Here is a 19036-nt window from a genome sequence, read left to right as displayed (position 1 = left end):
GTCTCTGGGCTCACTGTTGCACATGGTACATTAGTGGACCCCGTCGCAATTTGTAACTCCTTGGGTCAACACTTTGCTGAGATTTCGAGCTCTTCAAATTACCTGCCAGCGTTTCTCCCGAAGAAACGTGCAGTGGAAGTGCAACCTCTTGCTTTCTCCTCTCAAAATCGCGAAACCTATAGTACTGTTTTCTCGATGCGGGAACTCCAACACGCACTCTCTTCTTCTCGCTCTTCCGCCCCAGGACTGGATGGTATCCACATCCAAATGTTGCTGCATTTATCATACCATAGTCTGCGTTACCTCCTTCACCTTTGTAATCGAATTTGGGCCAACAGTACTTTTCCCAGATGATGGTGGGAAGCTATCATCGTTCCTGTTCCGTAACCTGGAAAGGACAAATATCTCCCCTCTAGCTATCATCCCATTTCTCTCTCGAGTAGTGTATGTAAGGTTTTGGAGCATATGGTGAATTGCCGTTTAGCCTGGTGGCTGGAGTCCCGCAGTCTTTTAACACCTGCCCGATGCGGTTTCTGAAAGCATCGTTCCGCAGTTGACCATCTTGTTGCTCTCTCCACTTATATCATGAACAATTTTCTCCGGAAACGCCAAACAGTAGCAATATTTTTTGATCTGGAGAGAGCATACGATACCTGTTGGAGGAGAGGCATCCTCCGCACACTGTTCTCTTGGGGCTTTCGGGGTCGGCTGCCCCTTTTTCTTCGCGAATTTATGGCAGAGAGCACATTTAGGGTGCGGGTGAACACTACTCTCTCCCGTACTTTCTCCCAAGAAAACGGGGTACCCCAGGGCACCGTGCTAGGTGTTGTACTGTTTGCCATTGCCATCAATCCAATTATGGATTGTCTCCTTCCTGATGTCTCGGGCTCCCTCTTTGTGGACGATTTTGCGATCTACTACAGCTCTCAACGGACCAGCCTTCATGAATGACGTCTTCAAGGATGTCTCGATCGCCTCCACTCCTGGAGCATCGAAACCGGCTTCCGCTTTTCTCCCAGTAAGACCGTTTGTGTTAATTTTTGGCGGCGTACGGAGTTTCTTCCGCCTTCCTTACATCTAGGACCTTTCAACCTTCCGTTCGCGGACATCGCTAAATTCTTGGGTCTTATGTTTGACAGAAAATTGTGCTGGTCCTCCCACGTTTCCTATCTTTTGGCTCGCTGTCTGCGATCCCTTAACACCCTCCGTGTCCTGAATGGCACCTCCTGGGGAGCGGACCGAGTGGTCCTTCTCCGCCTCTATCACGCCTTAGTGCACTCGAAATTGGACTATGGAAGCATAGGTTACTCCTCTGCTCGGCCGTCTATTCTTCGGCATTTAGACTCTATCCACCACCGTGGATTACGTTTAGTGCCTGGAGCTTTTTACACCAGCCCTGTGGAAAGCCTTTATGCAGAGACTGCTGAACCTCTGCTGTCCAATCGGCAAGCTGTCCTTCTGAGTCGTTATGCTAGCCATCTGTCTTGCATGCCTGCTAATCCGGCCCATGACATTTTTTTCGACGGTTCCTTGGATTTAGGGTATGCAGGCCGCCCTTCCTCCCTACTACCACCAGGAGTCCGCTTCCGTCAACTGCTCCATTCTCTTTCCTTCCACTTTTCTAAAACTTTCTTGACAACTTGGGGTACAGCACTGCCTGGGCTCCGGCCCCGGACCTGCCTGCTCCGTGACCTTTGTCAGTTTCCCAAGGATGGTACCCCTTCTCTTGTTTATCGTTGGGCATTTGCTGCTCTATGCACACAAATGAAGAATGCCAAATTTATTTACACTGATGGCTCCAAAACATCGTTTGGTGTTGGGAGTGCCTATATTGTTGGCGACACCCCAGATCGATTTCAGCTTCCCGATCACTTTTTTGAGTTTTGCTCCCGTTACTGCTGGGTTCCAGTTTCGTTTTTTACCTTTTCCTAAGTCACAGACCGGGCGCTGATGACCGTAGCAGTTTTGCGCCCTAAAACCATAACAAAAAAAAAATTGCATCACAAGTGTGAAAGTATCAATAATAATAATAATAATAATAATAATAATAATAATAATAATAATAATAATAATAATAATAATAATAATAATAATAATAATAATAATAATATTATTATAAACATCAGATGTGCGTGTTGTGGCTAGAGTCTCGTATTTATGCACATACAGACAAATTGGTCTTCAATTGCTATCCAGTCTGCACGCTACAAGTACTGTTGTTGTGTGGCATGAATCTGTGGAACGCTATTGACATTCTTATCAAACTGTTGCATAGTGACTGTTATTTACAACAACAGAAATAACTGAAGATGAGAGAAAGTGTGCAGCATTCCTATTGGACATAATTGATCAATGGAATGCGTCGAATTTCACCGAAGAGGAAACATTATATATCGAGGAGCGCACACTAGGTTTGTGACAAAGTGAATGGATTAGAGTTGACATCTTTGATATAGTCATCAGAAGGGCCCTCAAGCAAAGGAAATGATGAAATACCACAGAAGTAGAAAAGGGTAGTGTTTTACTAAAGAAACAAGAAAATTGAAGTGCTTCAATATCAGCTTAACGGCAAGAAGCAACCAAAGCCAACCCAAACATTGGCACATCACAGATTTCACACTAGATGTCCTGCACGGTGTATGTTGGATGAATGGAAACGGCAGTGGGAAAGTGGAGAATTAATGTTTGTGGAGGAGAAGTACAAACAAATTACAGTGCATGTGATGGAGACATTCAAATACCATAGCCAGAAGGTGGATATGTTCATGTTCACGGTGTAGACATCAAATTGTGGACAAAAACAAAAGCAAGACAGTTAAATTTCCCCAGATTTGACGCCAGTGACAGTTGTGTCTTGCAGTAACAATATTGTAAGCCATAAAATCAAATCTTCTGTTACAGTGAAAATGTACCACAGCAGAAACGATATCCAGAAAATGATAGATGACTGACAACAAGCAGCTCATGCACACGACAGCCTACAGACACACTCATATCTAAAATGTGACGAAATTGGAGTCAAAAAGGAGATGACTGTGGGTCGCACTCTTGCAACTGGAGGTCCTAAATATATTGTAGGGGTTGTACAGTCCATTCATGCGACAACCCATACGTACACAGTTATTCCATTGCTTTCACAGATGGGCAAACTTGCTCCAAAGCTGTTTGTTGTCCTTCAAGAGCTTCATTCCTTTAATACTCATACACATTGTTCCATGTTCCCAGCACCAAATAATCGTCCACTCTCACTCTTCTGGCAAAATGACCAAAGAATTGTTCAGGACATTTCTACAAGAAGCAGTAGTGGAACAAATCAGTGAAGAGAAACTTCTGCTAATACTGGGTTCTTACAGGCTCCACAAAGACGCTAGTGTTCTTCCTGACCTGCACGTACAAAAATAATGTACCAGAAGACAAAATTACAATTCACATAATTCCAGCAAACACAACCTCCACTTGTCAATGCCTTAATCATCATTTCTTCAGAATGTAGAAGCATATGATTCATAAAATGTCTGATGCAGCTTGAGATTCTTCAGAAGAGATTAGTCTGCAACAATGGAATAATCTTAAGCTGCAGTCCCTCACATACAATCAGTTGTGTTCTCTACGTTTCTGTAATTCTCACAGTGAGTAATGGCGGAACTGGTTGATGAATCCAGACCCTTTGGAACTTCAACGAAGTTCTGTTTCAGGCACAAGTGTTCATTGTGCAATCTAAAGGGTGGTTGCACAAATGTGGGATTCATCAAATGTGCGTGGTGTGTGAAAGTAATTTGCTCAACATACTTCTTTATATGCAACCATTATTGTGAAGCCTTTGTTTCTGAATGTGTCATGTTTGCAGTGATTTTTGAACATCATGTATTTAATCTTGATCTTATCTTGGAAGCAAAAGCAAACAGCTAAGAGAACGTTGCTGTAAACTCCAAACAGCCCTTTTATGTGTCGTAAATATGTTGTCCCATGTAACACTTTCATGCATAATACAGTAAAAAAATTGGCACATTGGGGTTTGCACCCAGGACCTTTGGTAGGATGATCTAATGCTCTACCACCTTCCCCACAGAAGCTATACTTTTTTTTTTAAATGGCCTGGTGTTTCCTGTCGGAAGATTCAAGTGGCATCCTGGAGACATTTTTGCTGGTGGCTCAGAAGTCTGATGAGAGAGCTGTTTTGGCACCCACAAGCAAGGCAAATAAGAGTTGCTCCAACAGTAGGGTTAATCGTAAGTTCATGTCTGCGCAATCGTTTTGCAGCTAAGTTGTTGAGCCATACTTGGTCGTGCATCTTGCTTCCATCTGTAGTCAGTTTCCTCATTTGCTGCGATTATCAGCGAGTTGCTCCCACTGTCACTGTCAATATTAAATGCGCACATATCGTGCTTGATACAATCCCTAAAATGTAGTGAAGGTCTTCCACGAGGTCTCTTTGCTCCTGCTGTTTCACTGAGTAATGTGCACCGGGGCAGACGGGAGTCGTCCATACGATGCAGATGTCCTAACCACTGCAGGCGGCGTTGCTTGAGTGTGGCAGTGATACTCTTGTTGTTATTCAGTTTACAGAATCATATCATTTGTCACATGATCCTTCCATGATATTCCCAAGATGCTCCGTAAGCAGTGCAGGTGAAATGCGTTGAGCTTTCGTTCCTGTTTGGCATACGACGTCTATGTCTCGGCTCCATACAGGAGAGTACACAGCACACATGATTGATATACAAGTATTTTTGTTGACAATGTAAGATGTTTGTTGTCCCATGCTCGTGAGCGGAACTTTCCAAAAGTGCTGGCAGCCTGTCTTATTCGTGCATTTATCTTGTCATACAGGGAGAGATTTGTCATTATTGAACCAAGATAACAGAATTTATCGACCACCTTCAATAAAGAGCCGTCCAGTTTGATGACAGGTGGATGTGTGTGTCGTTGTGCCATGACAAACGTCTTCTTTACGTTTATAGACATGGAGAAGAGCTTGCATGCAGTAGAGAATTTATCCACAAGCTCTTTCAGATCGTCTTGAATATGTGCTACAAATGCAGCATCGTCAGCAAATAAAAGGCTATTTACAAGCAAGTCTTCTCAGATTAGTACTCAGTTATGCTTTTCCTGTGCTCCAGAGTTCTGGTGTTACTTTTAATTAACGTTTACATGCATTCTGCTGGATGATAGCACATAGTACGAACTAAGCCAGAGTTTTGGTCAATACTGTATCGACATACATTGGTACCGATCTGAGTGTCTGATGTCTGGAGGTTTGGGTGTTAGTGAGAAGTGTGAAATTTGTCTTTTGAGTCCAAAAATTTCTTAAACTGTGGCTCTAACTTCATTGGTTGTAAGAGTAAAATAGCTTGCAAATGTTTGTCACTCAGGCTACTTCCATATTTAGATTTTGTAAATTTAAGCAAAGAAAATGTTTGTTCACACCTTTAGGTAATACCAAATACGGGTAACAAATCACGTGCAAACTTATTGACCTTAGGATAGTTTTTATCCTAAAGAATTTTATAAAATTGAAAAAGGCTTCTTTCATTAAACGTGTTCTTCGTGGTGCTGTCAGATTGCTCAGATTGAAGATTAATAATTTTCACTTGCAGTGTTGCCTGAACATCTTCCACTTCACAAGAAACGGGTTCTGGAAAACTTGGAACTCTTTGGAATAAGCATTTAAACCTGTGAGCCTGATAGAGGATTCTTTCTTCAGATCACCAAGAAATTCGGTTGCAAACAAGAGAGGAAAACTTGAATCATGTTCACCTTTTAATAACTAACAACTAACAATAATGAAGTTTGAGGAAATTTTGTCTGGTGTTTTAAAAAAAGTGTCTGTTTCTGTCTGAATGCTTAAACATGCAGTTGAATAAAAATATGGAAAGACAGTGAGAAATGCCTGTTCGAACATAAATGTAGATGCTAGCCAAGTCTGCGGGTAGCACTGTTGTATTTGACCACAAGTGGTACCTGTGCAGTGCGCCCAATACATAGCAAGTGTCAGCCATAGCCACAACAGTGTTTTGTGGAGTTGTGAGTGCATTATGTAGGAGTGAATTTGAACATGGTAAAACTGAAGGTGCTCATATGGTGGGTGCTTCCACATCCAAGCTAGCCAAAGTGTTGAGTGTTTCAGGAGACACCATGTTGAAGATGTATATTGCATACAGGGAAAGCAGTAAAGCAGCATCTACTAACACAGATGAAAATGTGTGTTAAGTGATCATGATAGACGGTCATTGGAGGGGATTGTGATGAAAAATAAGAGGATAATGGCTGCAAAAGTCACTGCAGAACTAAGTATTTGCACTCGTGAACTCTGTCAGCACCACCTTGTAAACCCTGTCAGCACCAGAACAACACAGAGAGCACTGTAATGCATTGTAATTGCAGGGTGAGCTGGAGTTCAAAAACCACACATCAATGATGCAAATGCCCATAACAGGAAAATATGGTGCCGAGACCATGGAGCAATGGAAGAAAGTCATTTGATCAGTTGAGTCTTGTTTAACACTGTTTCTAACTTCTGGCAGAGTTTACATCTGACATATGCCATCTCAGTCGTGTAGTGCTTGCTGCCAAGAGTGAAACTTGGCAGGTGTTGTGTGATGATTTGGGCAGCCATATCGTGGTATTCCATGGCCCCCATGGTTACTCTGCAAAGCTGTAGTAGTGGCAAGTATTATGTGATCCAGTCCATCCCATGGTACAATATGCATTCATCAGTGACGATGCTGTGTTCAAAGATGATGAGGGCCCCTGTTCACACAGCTCAGTTGTCTATATTTGGTTTTGTTGTGATCAGGCGAAACTATTTTCATCTAGGTGCATGTGTGAGTTCTTTGTTGCTTAGTGAGATGGCACATAAAAATAGAACACATGGAAATATTAGTTCACTTTATTACATAAATGAATAAAAGATTTCCTTAACTGTGCCCCATTACTTTGCCACAAGAGTACCTGATAATTTACGACTTTCATTGACTAGCAAAGCACTAAATAACAAACTGTTTTCACGAATACGATGTTAGGCAGTAAGAACACTGCAAGTTCTCCGACAGTAAGAACACTGCAAGTTCTCCGACAGTAAGAACACTGCAAGTTCTCCGACGGTAAGAACACTGCAAGTTCTCCGACGGTAAGAACACTGCAAGTTCTCCGACGGTAAGAACACTGCAAGTTCTCCGACGGTAAGAACACTGCAAGTTCTCCGACGGTAAGAACACTGCAAGTTCTCCGACGGTAAGAACACTGCAAGTTCTCCGACGGTAAGAACACTGCAAGTTCTCCGACGGTAAGAACACTGCAAGTTCTCCGACGGTAAGAACACTGCAAGTTCTCCGACGGTAAGAACACTGCAAGTTCTCCGACGGTAAGAACACTGCAAGTTCATCTGAATTTTAACTATTTGTTGATCCTAGACAATGATGTTGGCTGCTGTAGCTGAGGTCTCAAACTGGGCAGAGCTCTTGCTTCACCTCACCACGAGGGTGCTGCTATGCTGAGGAGGTGTCGTGGTCTTCTGGAGGCCCTCCCATACGTAGTTGTGGATTGCAGCGAGAGCTCTCTAATGTATGTGGTATCAGTTCACATTGCCAACTTCAATGTGGCCCCACAATACCTGTACATTGTCTTATAGGGCAAATGCTTGAGGGAGGGGCTGAATGCAGATGAGGAAGCAGGGAGGGTAACTGTGGCTGATGGTACCTCCCTGCCCACACCCCGGTATCCACCACAAGGTGATCCAGAAACATCGGCCAGAAAACCAGACGCAGGGTGCACCACTCACATACAAAGATGTAGACACTGTGGCCATCTGGACAGTGAGGAGATCTTCCAGGGTTGTTACAACCACAGACATCAGCAGCAACAGTGGCAGTGAAGTGTCCACCTCCATGGACACCACAGTGGATGCTGCTGGCTGCAACTGGTGGAGAGATGGCCACAATTGTCAATGCCTGGTCCCATGCGCGGGAGGAATGATTTTCTCCATGGGAGCTGAACATTCAAATGAACTGTTCAGCTTCACTGTTATACTGCAGATAAAAAGATGCAGTGGTCTCATTGTGTATGCCATTGCTTGCACAAAACTGTTGGAAATCGGCTGATGTGGATTTTATACCATTATTAGGCAGTGACCTCAGGAAGACCTTAAAGACAAGACAGAGCTGATACCATACTTGAAGTAAAACAAAACAAAACCACTAACAGCCATCATGTGTTCCAGAATGGATCAATGAAATCAATTTGAATGCGCTGCCTTGGTCCAAATGGACATGGTCTTTCTAAACATCATTGCGGCAGTGCTGACTGATTTTCTGCACAAACTTTGCAACAAATGGTTTTTTACTCGGTCTGAGTATCCATGTACTGCCATGTACGAGGGTGATTGAGAAGTTCTTGGAATCATCACGAGAGATCAGCGCTAGCGCAACGAGTTGTTCACGTGATATTCATTCGACTGTTGCCTATAAACACGTGCCACGTCAGTGCTCTTGGAAGAGAGCTGTGGTGGTGATATGGCTGTGTTGTTGTTCCCACGTAGTGATTTGCAAAGATGGAAAAAAATCAAGATTCGAACAATGATTAAGTACTTTGTAAAGAAAGGTTTGAAGGCAAAGGACATTCACGCAGATTTTTGGAATACGTTGGGGGACTCTGTTCCTTCATATTCAACTGTTGCCAAATGGACAAATGAATTTAAATTTGGCCAGGAGAGCTTAGATGATGATCTGTGCAGTGGTCGGCCAAGATGTGTCACTACTCCAGAAATCATTGCAAAAGTGCGCAAAATGGTCAAGGAGGATCACCGATTGAAAGTGCACGAAATTTCTCATTCTTGCCAGTTGTCACCTGAAAGGATATATCACATTTTAACTGAAGAATTATAAATGAAAAAATTATCTGCGAGATGGGTGCTGTGCGACTCTTGACACTGGATCAAAAATGCATGAGAATGTACATATCGGAACAATGTTTGGTCTGTTTTAGGAGAAACGAACAAGATTTTTTGCGCTCGTTAGTGACCACAGAGGAAACCTGGGTGCTCTGCTATACCTCAGAGACAAAACAACAGTCAAAGCAGTGGAAACATGCTGATTCTCTGCCACCAAAGAAAGCAAAGACAATTCCTACGGCGGGAAAGGTCATGGCATCAGTGTTCTGGGATGCGAAGGGGATTCTGTTTGTAGATTAAATCCCCACTGGGCAAACAATTGCTGGAGAATATTATGCTAATGTCCTGGACAAATTGCAATAAAAGATATGCGAAAAAAGGCCAGGTTTATCAAGGAAGAAAGTCATCTTCCATCAAGGCAATGTATGCCTGAATGCATGTGCCATCGCCATGGCAAAATTACACGAACTAAGGTATGAATTGTTGCCACACACACCTTGCTCACCTGATATGGCTCCATCAGAGTTCCATCTCTTCCAGACTTTCATCCACTGAAAATTTTTCTTGGTGGACGAAGACTCACTTCAAATGAAGAATTGATAATTGGAGTGGACACTATTGTGCAGGCCTGGAGGAAACTCATTTTCGAGATGGGATAAAGGCACTGAAACATCATTGAACCAAGTGCATTAATCTACAAGGAGACTACATTGAAAAATAAAAAAAGTTCCAGTGATGTAAGTACTTTTTTCCTATTCCGTTCTGAGAACCTTTCAAACCACTCTCGTGCAATGAAGGTAGGCAAGTTGCTTTGTGCGAACTTTGCTCCCTATGACCTTGGTGAATACAATCCATGCATTGTTGTTCTCTCTATGCAGGATCAGAACACCTGAGTGTGCGGAAAGTGTGTGATAAGGCCACAAATAGTGTCACACCACTGGATGGGTAATTTCTTTCAAGGTGCATGGCCATCCATGTTTCACGTATTGCAAAACGACCTCAAGAGCTGCATCGGAAGCAATTTCTGCAGCAACATGCTGAAAGTAAAGAGGAAAAGTATGAAGACATTTAATAACATAATCACTGATTTGAAAACGTGATTCCTCAGACAAATCAAACACCGACCGGTAACCAAGACAATGTGTCAGCATTTGAATGTTGGGCAGTGGGCCTGCACAACAGTTCATACTGATGATCAGATAATATCAGAGCCCAAAGTTGCAATTTTTGCCCTGTCAGAGATGGACAGGCTTGGCAGTATTGAACTAGGCTGTCAAAGGCAAACGGTCTGTCAGCAAATAAAACTTCTGACAGTGCAAATACTGGTGGAATTTTGTAAAACCATAGAAAAAGCCAAGCACCTCTTCTGGAAGCTGACCGTAGTTACACTGTACTTTGTTAAGAGTTTTTGGGGCAAAAGCAATAGGTCTGTCAGGAGAACCAATTTTATGAAAGAGCACCGCTTCAATCCCACAAGAAGATGCATCACGAACTAGGTCAAGGTGAATCAAACATATATGACTGAACACTGCCTCTTTCAGTTGCTGAAATGCATTCTGGCATTCTTTGGGCCACACAAAAGGAACATTTTTTCCTGGCGCGTTCGGTTAAGCAGAGCAACAATTTGTGCAGAGTTAGGAATATGTTTTATATAATAGGTGAGCCACCTCATGATTGATTAGATCCCCCTTACAGTGTGTTAGCAGGTCTGTAACCGCAGCCAAGTCCAGTTTAATGGGATACAACCTTTGCATTTATTAAGTGACCTAAATAGGTCAATCCTTCCTGGAAGAAGGAGCACATGTCCTTGTTGCGCTCTAAGTCAGCAGTTGAAAGAACTTGAAACAAACAGTCTAAATTTGCTAAATGTTCAGCAGGTTTATGACCACAGTACCATCTAAATAGTTTGTACAAGGAGGGACTTCTGCTGGTAATTGTTCCAGGAACTGTTGAAAAATTGCAGTAGTTGTCTTTGAAACTGGAACATACCTTAGCGAGTGTGTATCAAAATATTGCTTGGACTGTTCATCCAACGGTAACTGTATGTATGCCTCTCGCAAATCTGTCTTTGAAAAGTATCTGTCCTATCTCAGTATGTCCATCAATCTATCCAGATGGGGAAGAGGAAAAGAATCCACCACAGTTTGTGTGCTTACTGTTGCCTTAGTCTGCACACAAATGTAAACCACCTGAAGGATTCTTCAGAATGACCAAGGGTGATGCCCATTGGCATGCTTGAATGGGTTGGATAACACCACTGCCTTGCTATCTCTGTAGTTTCCGGGCAACTTGCCTATGTATTGCATGAGGGACATGTCGTGTGAGAAAGTCATGGCTGTGAATTGTCTTTCACAGTGATGAGAGCTACGAAGTCTCTTGCCCTTTCTATACCTGGTTCAGATAGCTCCTTTCACTTATTACACAACTCAGAAAAATTAGCGTGCAGCACAGAAACACTGATTTGTAACACATTATTTTCAAGACACAAGTTGAACAAATCATATAATTCTAACCCAAAAATATTTGCACTGTTTTTAGAATTGAGTACATGAAAAGAAACACACTTTGCCACACTCTGGAAAGTTGCTGGCGAACAACACATGCCAAGGACTGGAATTTCTTGTCTGTTGTAGGAAGACAAAATAGAAATAGGCTGCTGTAGCTGTGAGTTAAGGTATCAATTCTGGCTTAGGTGTCATTACTTATCTGGGAAACAGAAGCACTAATGCCCAACTGCAATTTAATTGTCTTTTGTTTCACTTGCAACTGAACAAAAAGTTTGTTTGCCTGTCTGCATGTAGCAGCAGAAGACTTCCATGATATAGAAGTACATAGTTCGGCTCACACCTGAGTGAGTGGCATGGCCTGTAAAGTGTACACTTGTGGACAGTGTTGCTGTGGCTGCTGTGCACTATCATGATGGCAGCTATCGCCTTTGGCTTGCCTGCCTTGTAAACACACAATTTGAATGCAGGAAATTTTTTCAGTCATGCCTCGAAAACTACTGAGGACACAACTTTATCCACGAGCTTTGTAACACATGCTGTGTGCTATGAGACTGCAAGTTTCTACTTCTAATGCTCTTACTGTTTTTACTGTTTGTTTGAGCTCTTTTTTTAACTAATTGAGCACTATGCTACATTTTAGACTGAGTGTCGGATACATTCTGTGTAATAGCATCACATAACACAATGTCACTATAATTATTTCTACATGAACATTTAAATTTGCAATGCCTGGAGAGATCTTGGAGCTCTGCTATCCTCTGTTTGACTGTTTGAGCAGGCTGCTGCTTCAGATGAAAAAATTCAAACTGTACAGCTGCTACATGGATTTGACTGTCAAAATATTCATTTAGCAGCTTCACAAGATCATCGTACATAACTTTCTCAGGAACAGTTTATCCATGGAGAGTAATACAGAGGTGATACACTTCGGGACCAACAATGGACAAAAAGTAAGCATTGGACTCTGACCCTGTTATTTTGTGGATAGCAAAGTGTGCCTCTAATTATGCCCTGTAGTCAAACCATTCTTCATCCTGGCTATGGTACGGGCAGAATTTCAGAGCAGCTTCTGGCAGCAATGCTGCTTGCTTCTTTAGTAAAGAAATCAATGGGGTGACAGTGAGCAGCAAGCATTCTATCTGCTCCACTTGAAAGTGTGCAGGTTTGGTTAAAGACATTTCCTGTGGCAACTTGTACTTTTTGAAGTACAGAAGAATACACACTAATAGAACTGACTAGAAGCAGACCTACAAAACGTAGAAAAAAGAGATGTGTTCTAATTTGATGAGCCTTCTCCCAGAGCAATCAAAGTACTCACAGCTGTGGGCGGATGAAAGTAGTTTTCCCTGGTCATAACAAATGGCAACAATGATAGACGTTTAGGCAGCTTTGTTCCATTCCAGGTGCCACCTGGAATGGAACAAAGCTGCCTAAACGTCTATCATTGTCGCCATTTGTTATGACCATGGAAAACTACTTTCATCTGGCCACAGCTGTGAGTACTTTGATTGCTCTGGGAGAAGGCTCATCAAATTAGAACACATGAAATATTAATTCATTTTATTACCTAAATGAACAAAATATTTACTTTCCTTTGCCACAGGAGTACCTGATCATCTACAACTATCATTGACTAACAAAGCATCACTTGATGCACTAAATAATAAACTGTTCTCTTGAGGTACAGTGTTCAACAGTAAGAACAGTAAAAGCTCATGTGAACTTTAACTACACATTGGTCCTAGACAATATTTGTGATTGCTGTAGCTGAGGTCTCAAACTGGGCAGGGCTCTTGCCAGCTAGACCTATATTGACCACAGCATCACCTCTGGATGATACCACAAGTTTAGTGAGTATGAGGATGAATTGTCGAATCTCCTTAGCAATCACAATAACCAGATCTCAATAATATTGAGCCTATGTTGTTAACTTAGGAGAGAAGGGTGTGTGATCGCTATCTACCTCCATCATCGCAACCTGAATTTGTCACTATTTTGTAGGAAGAATGGTATAAGATTCCCTTGAAAACCATAAAGGACCTGTATTTATCCATTCCACGATGAGTGGAAGGTGTTTTAATGCCCACCATTTTCCTACATCATATTAGGCATGGTGATGTGTTATGTTTCTGTATTTTTGTCCACCTCCTTTATGTAAAAGTGACAAATAATATTGTCATCCATGTGAAGTTTTTATTCAGTTTATTCAAATGGAGAGTGACATCAGCCAAGGAAGCTAGTTTCCGTAGTCGTTCTTCATCTAACAAGACTTCCAAAAGCTGTTTTTATCACTTCGAAATCTTTCAGTGTCTCTCCTCAAGAATTGCGTGCTACTTTAAAAAACTATTGCTCAAACACAGGCCAGATTAAATCCGTTAGCGGGCTAGAAGCAACCTGCTGGGTGTATTTTGGAGACCCTTGATGTAGACGGTTCCTGCAAGATATTTTCTCTACTTGAACCATATATTACTTGAATTTTTGTTGTACTTGTCTGTGGAAAGTGATTTTTAAGAGTACGTTGTGTGAACTGGAAGTAATATCCTGACACCCAGACAGTAGCCTCTCACTACTTTTCTGTGAAAGTACTTAAGAGTGCATCATGGACAGAGGGGCAGAGGATCTTACATGTATATTAACAAATAGTTGTGAATGACGTGCATTGTTGCATAAATTTCCACTAAAGAGATTCTCCACTCTCCTGGAGAAGATTTTTACAAATTTCTTAGGTTTTTTTTTTAATTATGTATGTATTGTTAGGTAGTCATCAATCTCATTTCCAAATTTTTTCACGCAATGTTAATCTACATACAACAATTTTAACTTCATACAAAAAGAGTGAAATTTGTTTGCTGTGGCAATTAGTTTAAATTTATGTGGGCTGTATTGTTATAGCTTCACCAAATGCCTGAGCCCTTCAGTCTGCAGAATTTGCTAATTCACACTGTACATGTTTGTTAGAAGTGAAGCAGTGTATATATACTCATCATGTAGTATATAATTTAACTGTTGTTAAGTATTGCCTACAGAATATGAATGTGGCAATAATGCAGTAGCAGTATTTTCTTATTTTACTGTGCTGCTTATAAAGGCTTGTTTCCAATTCTGCAATTTGAATCTTCAGTATGAATTGGAATTATTTCAACACTATCTTAATGTTTGCACCTCACAATGTACAACATAGTCTTCCTGTATCATGCACTATCACTCATTAACAGTGCCCTGCTGATGAAGACTACTGGAACATGTCTGAGGTGCATTGGAATGATATATCTTGAACCTTATGATCTTTTCTTTGGTTACTAGCAGAAATTTGGAAACAATTAATCATGCGGAAACAAATGTGTTAATCACATGTGTTGTGAATTGCACATACGTAGGTTTTCAAGAAGCTTTCACTGAGATACTGCTAAAGATATTGTGTTAATTTGTCACTGAGATGAAGATGTCTTGATGGGTAGGACAGAGCACAGTGTATCAGATACAGACACATAATCAGACACAGAGGTAACTTGATATAGTTCATTAGAAACTGTCATAAACGGCAGTACTATTCGTGTTGTATAGCAACAGCATAACAGCATTGTAACCTGCTTTTGTTTGTTTATTTTTCAAATAATAGTAGTGATCAGTGGTACACTTTCATCTGAATAATTTTACACAAGATCTCTTCAGAGCTCGACAGAATTGGAGCTTGGTGCACACATTGGCATCTGCTTCTAAATGAATAAAAAATTAAAATTGTACTTTTCAGTAAGTGGCTACATACAACTGGAGCAACTGAGAGAAACTGTTTATGAAGATATGAAATAAGTAAGTCACATAGTTTCAGGAGTGCTTAAAGCATGGGACCATTAGAGTGCATAGGATCAGTATCAGTTTACTTACATATTGACAAGAGGCTGCTGAACATAATTTGGATCACAATCATTATTCTTATTGTGCCCCTCTCTGTGGAAGGAAAAAACAACATAAAATAAGGGGTGGTATTCACTTGACTGATCTTCACAATATGATGATTAGAATAATCACATTACAATAATGATAAGGGACAGCTGAAACTGCATTATAACTACTATTGAGGCATGCAGTGTAAAAATTTTCTTATACCCCTGCACATTCTGTATACCAATTTCAGATAAATGAGGTATTTTTAAATTTTGTATAAGTCGTAACTGGTCAAATGGCTGTAGATGTAGCACCATTGCTGTAACTTGTATCCTTAGGAAACAATGAAAGGCACATTTTACAATTTTTGGAGAGATTCTGTCAGTTTTCAGTGGATGTGTCAATAAATGTCTATAGAGTTGGAATATTCTGTTATGCTTTGCAGGATGTTGTATCTTTGTTAACACATTAAACAGTCTTATTTCATGTAACTTATTTACAGATGGTACCTTCATCTTGCCACGAGAGATGTGGCTTGAGATATTCCACTATTTAAGCCCAAAAGATCTCTGCAGGTGTGCCCAGGTTTGCAAATTATTCAACTCGATAGCTTATAGGCAGGAATTCTGGAAGGGATTGTACATACCATATTGGACAAAAGGTAAATATTAAACTTCCTTAATTTAAAGCAGTACAGTGTTCTTTTAAAATTTATTGTAAAATAATAGTAGCATCTGAAGCTCTTGTGAGACTGAAAATAGGTATATCACACCAAATAAATTTTTCAAATACTAACAAAGAGATAGAGGGGCTGGCCAGTCCTTACCTCAGCTCAGTACAGCCGATAGATACACATAAAACAGAACTGAAAATTTACATTCCTAGCTTTCGGAACTTTGTTCCTTCATCAGGGAGGAGAGAGGGGAAAAATGGGAAGAAGGGAAAGTGGATTCAGTTACTCACAACCCAGGTTATGAAGCAACAGGGAAAGGTAAACAGGGAGGGTAGCAAGGATGGAGGCATGGTTGTCAGAGGGAAGCCAAAGATATTCTACTGTAAGTACTGTGCCAGCTTCAAACCAAAGAGGATGCATACAGAAGTAAAGAGGTATATAGTATAAAGATAAACACAACTATGTAGGATGACAAGATGCGTGAATGGCTAAAGAGGAAAGGGAAAGAGGAGAAGACTGAAGAGTGAATGGGAGTGAGGTTGTTTAACGTAGGTTCAGTCCAGGGGGATGGCGGGATGAAAGGATGTGTTGGAGTGCAAGTTCCCATCTCCGCAGTTCAGAGGGACTGGTGTTGGGTGGGAGAAGCCAAATGGCACATACGGTGTAGCAGGTTCCTAGGTCCCTAGAATTATGCTGGAGGGCATGCTCCGCTACTGGGTATTGGGCATCTCCTAGGCGGACAGTTCGTCTGTGTCCGTTCATGCGCTCAGCCAGTTTAGTTGTTGTCATGCCGATGTAAAAGGCTGTGCAGTGCAGGCATGTCAGTTGATAAATGACATGTGTAGTTTCACACGTAGCCCTGCCTTGAATTGTGTATGTTTTACCAGTAGCGGGGCTGGAGTAGGTGGTTGTGGGGGGATGCATGGGGCAGGTTTTGCAGCGGGGTCGGTTACAGGGGTAGGAACCACTGGGTAGAGAAGGTAGTCTGGGAATGTTGTAGGGTTTAACAAGGATGTTACGGAGGTTAGGGGGGCGACGAAAGGCAACTCTGGGTGGTGTGGGGAGAATTTTGTCAAGGGATGATCTCATTTCAGGGGTTGACTTGAGAAAGTCATATCCCTGGCGGAGTAATTTGTTGATGTTTTCGAGGCCAGGATAATATTAGGTGAAAAGGGGGCTGCTTCTGTGTGGTCTGGGGGTAGGAACAGTGTGGTTGGACGGGGAGGAATGTATTGCTCAGGAAATCTGATTGTGGACAAGGTCTGCAGGATAGTTGCGGGAGAGGAAAGCACTGGTCAGGTTATTGGTGTAATTGTTGAGGGATTCATCACTGGAACAGATACGTTTGCCACGAATACCTAGGCTGTAGGGAAGGGAGCGTTTGATGTGGAAAGGATGGCAGCTATCAAAGTGAAGGTACTGTTGTTTGTTTGTGGGTTTGATATGGACAGAGGTGTGGATGTGAGCTTCAACAAGATGAAGGTCAACATCCAGGAAGGTGGCTTGGGTTTTGGAGAAGGACCAGGTGAAATTCAGATTCGAAAAGGAGTTGAGGTTATGGAGGAAATTAAGGAGTGTTTCTTCACCATGAGTCCAGACCACAAAGATGTCATCTATAAACCTATACCAGGCCAGGGGAAGCAGCTGTTGGGTCTTCAGGAAAGCCTCCTCCCTGCGGCCCATGAAGAGGTTGGCATAGGAGGGAGCCATCCTGGTTCCCATGGCTGTTCCCCAGATTTGTTTGTAGGTCTGGCCTTCAAAAGTGAAGTAATTATGGGTGAGGATGAAGTTGGTAAGTGTGATAAGGAACGAGGTTTTTGGAAGATCTTCGGGTGGGCGTTGGGAGAGGTAGTGCTCAAGGGCAGCACTACGAGCACTACCTCTCCCAACGCCCACCCGAAGATCTTCCAAAAACCTCGTTCCTTATCACACTTACCAACTTCATCCTCACCCATAATTACTTCACTTTTGAAGGCCAGACCTACAAACAAATCAGGGGAACAGCCATGGGAACCAGGATGGCTCCCTCCTATGCCAACCTCTTCATGGGCCGCCCTCTGAACTGCGGAGATGGGAACTTGCACTCCAACACATCCTTTCATCCCGCCATCCCCCTGGACTGAACCTACGTTAAACAACCTCACTCCCATTCACTCTTCAGTCTTCCCCTCTTTCCCTTTCCTCTTTAGCCATTCACGCATCTTGTCATCCTACATAGTTGTGTTTATCTTTATACTATATACCTCTTTACTTCTGTATGCATCCTCTTTGGTTTGAAGCTGGCACAGTACTTACAGTAGAATATCTTTGGCTTCCCTCTGACAACCATGCCTCCATCCTTGCTACCCTCCCTGTTTACCTTTCCCTGTTGCTTCATAACCTGGGTTGTGAGTAACTGAATCCACTTTCCCTTCTTCCCTTTTTTCCCCTCTTGCCTCCCTGATGAAGGAACAAAGTTCCGAAAGCTAGGAATGTAAATTTTCAGTTCTGTTTTATGTGTATCTATCGGCTGTACTGAGCTGAGGTAAGTACTGGCCAGCCTCTCTATCTCTTTGTTAGTATTTGTTTCACATCTTATATGAGATTTTCCATTAATCATTCAAATAAATTTTTCAACTCACTGGATTGCGTGCATCTGTGTGTTCTTGTATTAATACACTGATGTGCAAAACTTAAGAACGAAGATAGCTTTCGCATGGTGTGTCACTGCCAAGCAACATAGCTGATGGAAACTTGGACCATACCTAGAAAGAACTACTATAGTATAGTACAGAAGATAACTGAAAGAAATACACAATGAGACGAATAGAAATGACACTTTTATTCAAAGACAAAATTTACACTGAAGCTGTACGTACATATTCATGATGGTCTCCTCGACATTATAAAAGACGGCCTATGGTTATTAATAGAGTGCGAGGTCACCATGGATAGGAATGCAGGTTCTGCAAAGTGCTCTCAAACTGGCCACAAGGTTGGTAAGGAGTTCTTGTTGTGGAGCATTTCATTCCTCCATCCGTATGGTTAACAACTGCTGGACAGCTGTTAGTGCATGTGGACATGCTGCAGTATGTCTGCCGAAAA

At 41.9% G+C, this 19036-nt stretch overlaps 1 protein-coding gene across 1 annotated transcript in view; it reads left to right on the top strand.

Annotated features, from left to right (window-relative positions):
* LOC124721930 (F-box/LRR-repeat protein 5-like) overlaps positions 1-19036 on the top strand; it is a 122478-nt gene that overhangs the window by 69341 nt on the left and 34101 nt on the right. The window contains exon 3 of the mRNA XM_047247087.1: positions 15782-15940. Coding sequence (XP_047103043.1) covers positions 15782-15940 — 159 coding nt within the window. The remainder of the gene's footprint in view (positions 1-15781; positions 15941-19036) is intronic.

This window comes from Schistocerca piceifrons, chromosome X, assembly GCF_021461385.2.
Source record: "Schistocerca piceifrons isolate TAMUIC-IGC-003096 chromosome X, iqSchPice1.1, whole genome shotgun sequence".
NCBI lineage: Eukaryota > Metazoa > Arthropoda > Insecta > Orthoptera > Acrididae > Schistocerca > Schistocerca piceifrons.
Note: the sequence above shows the minus strand (reverse complement) of the source record. Positions and strands in the feature narration are given on the sequence as shown.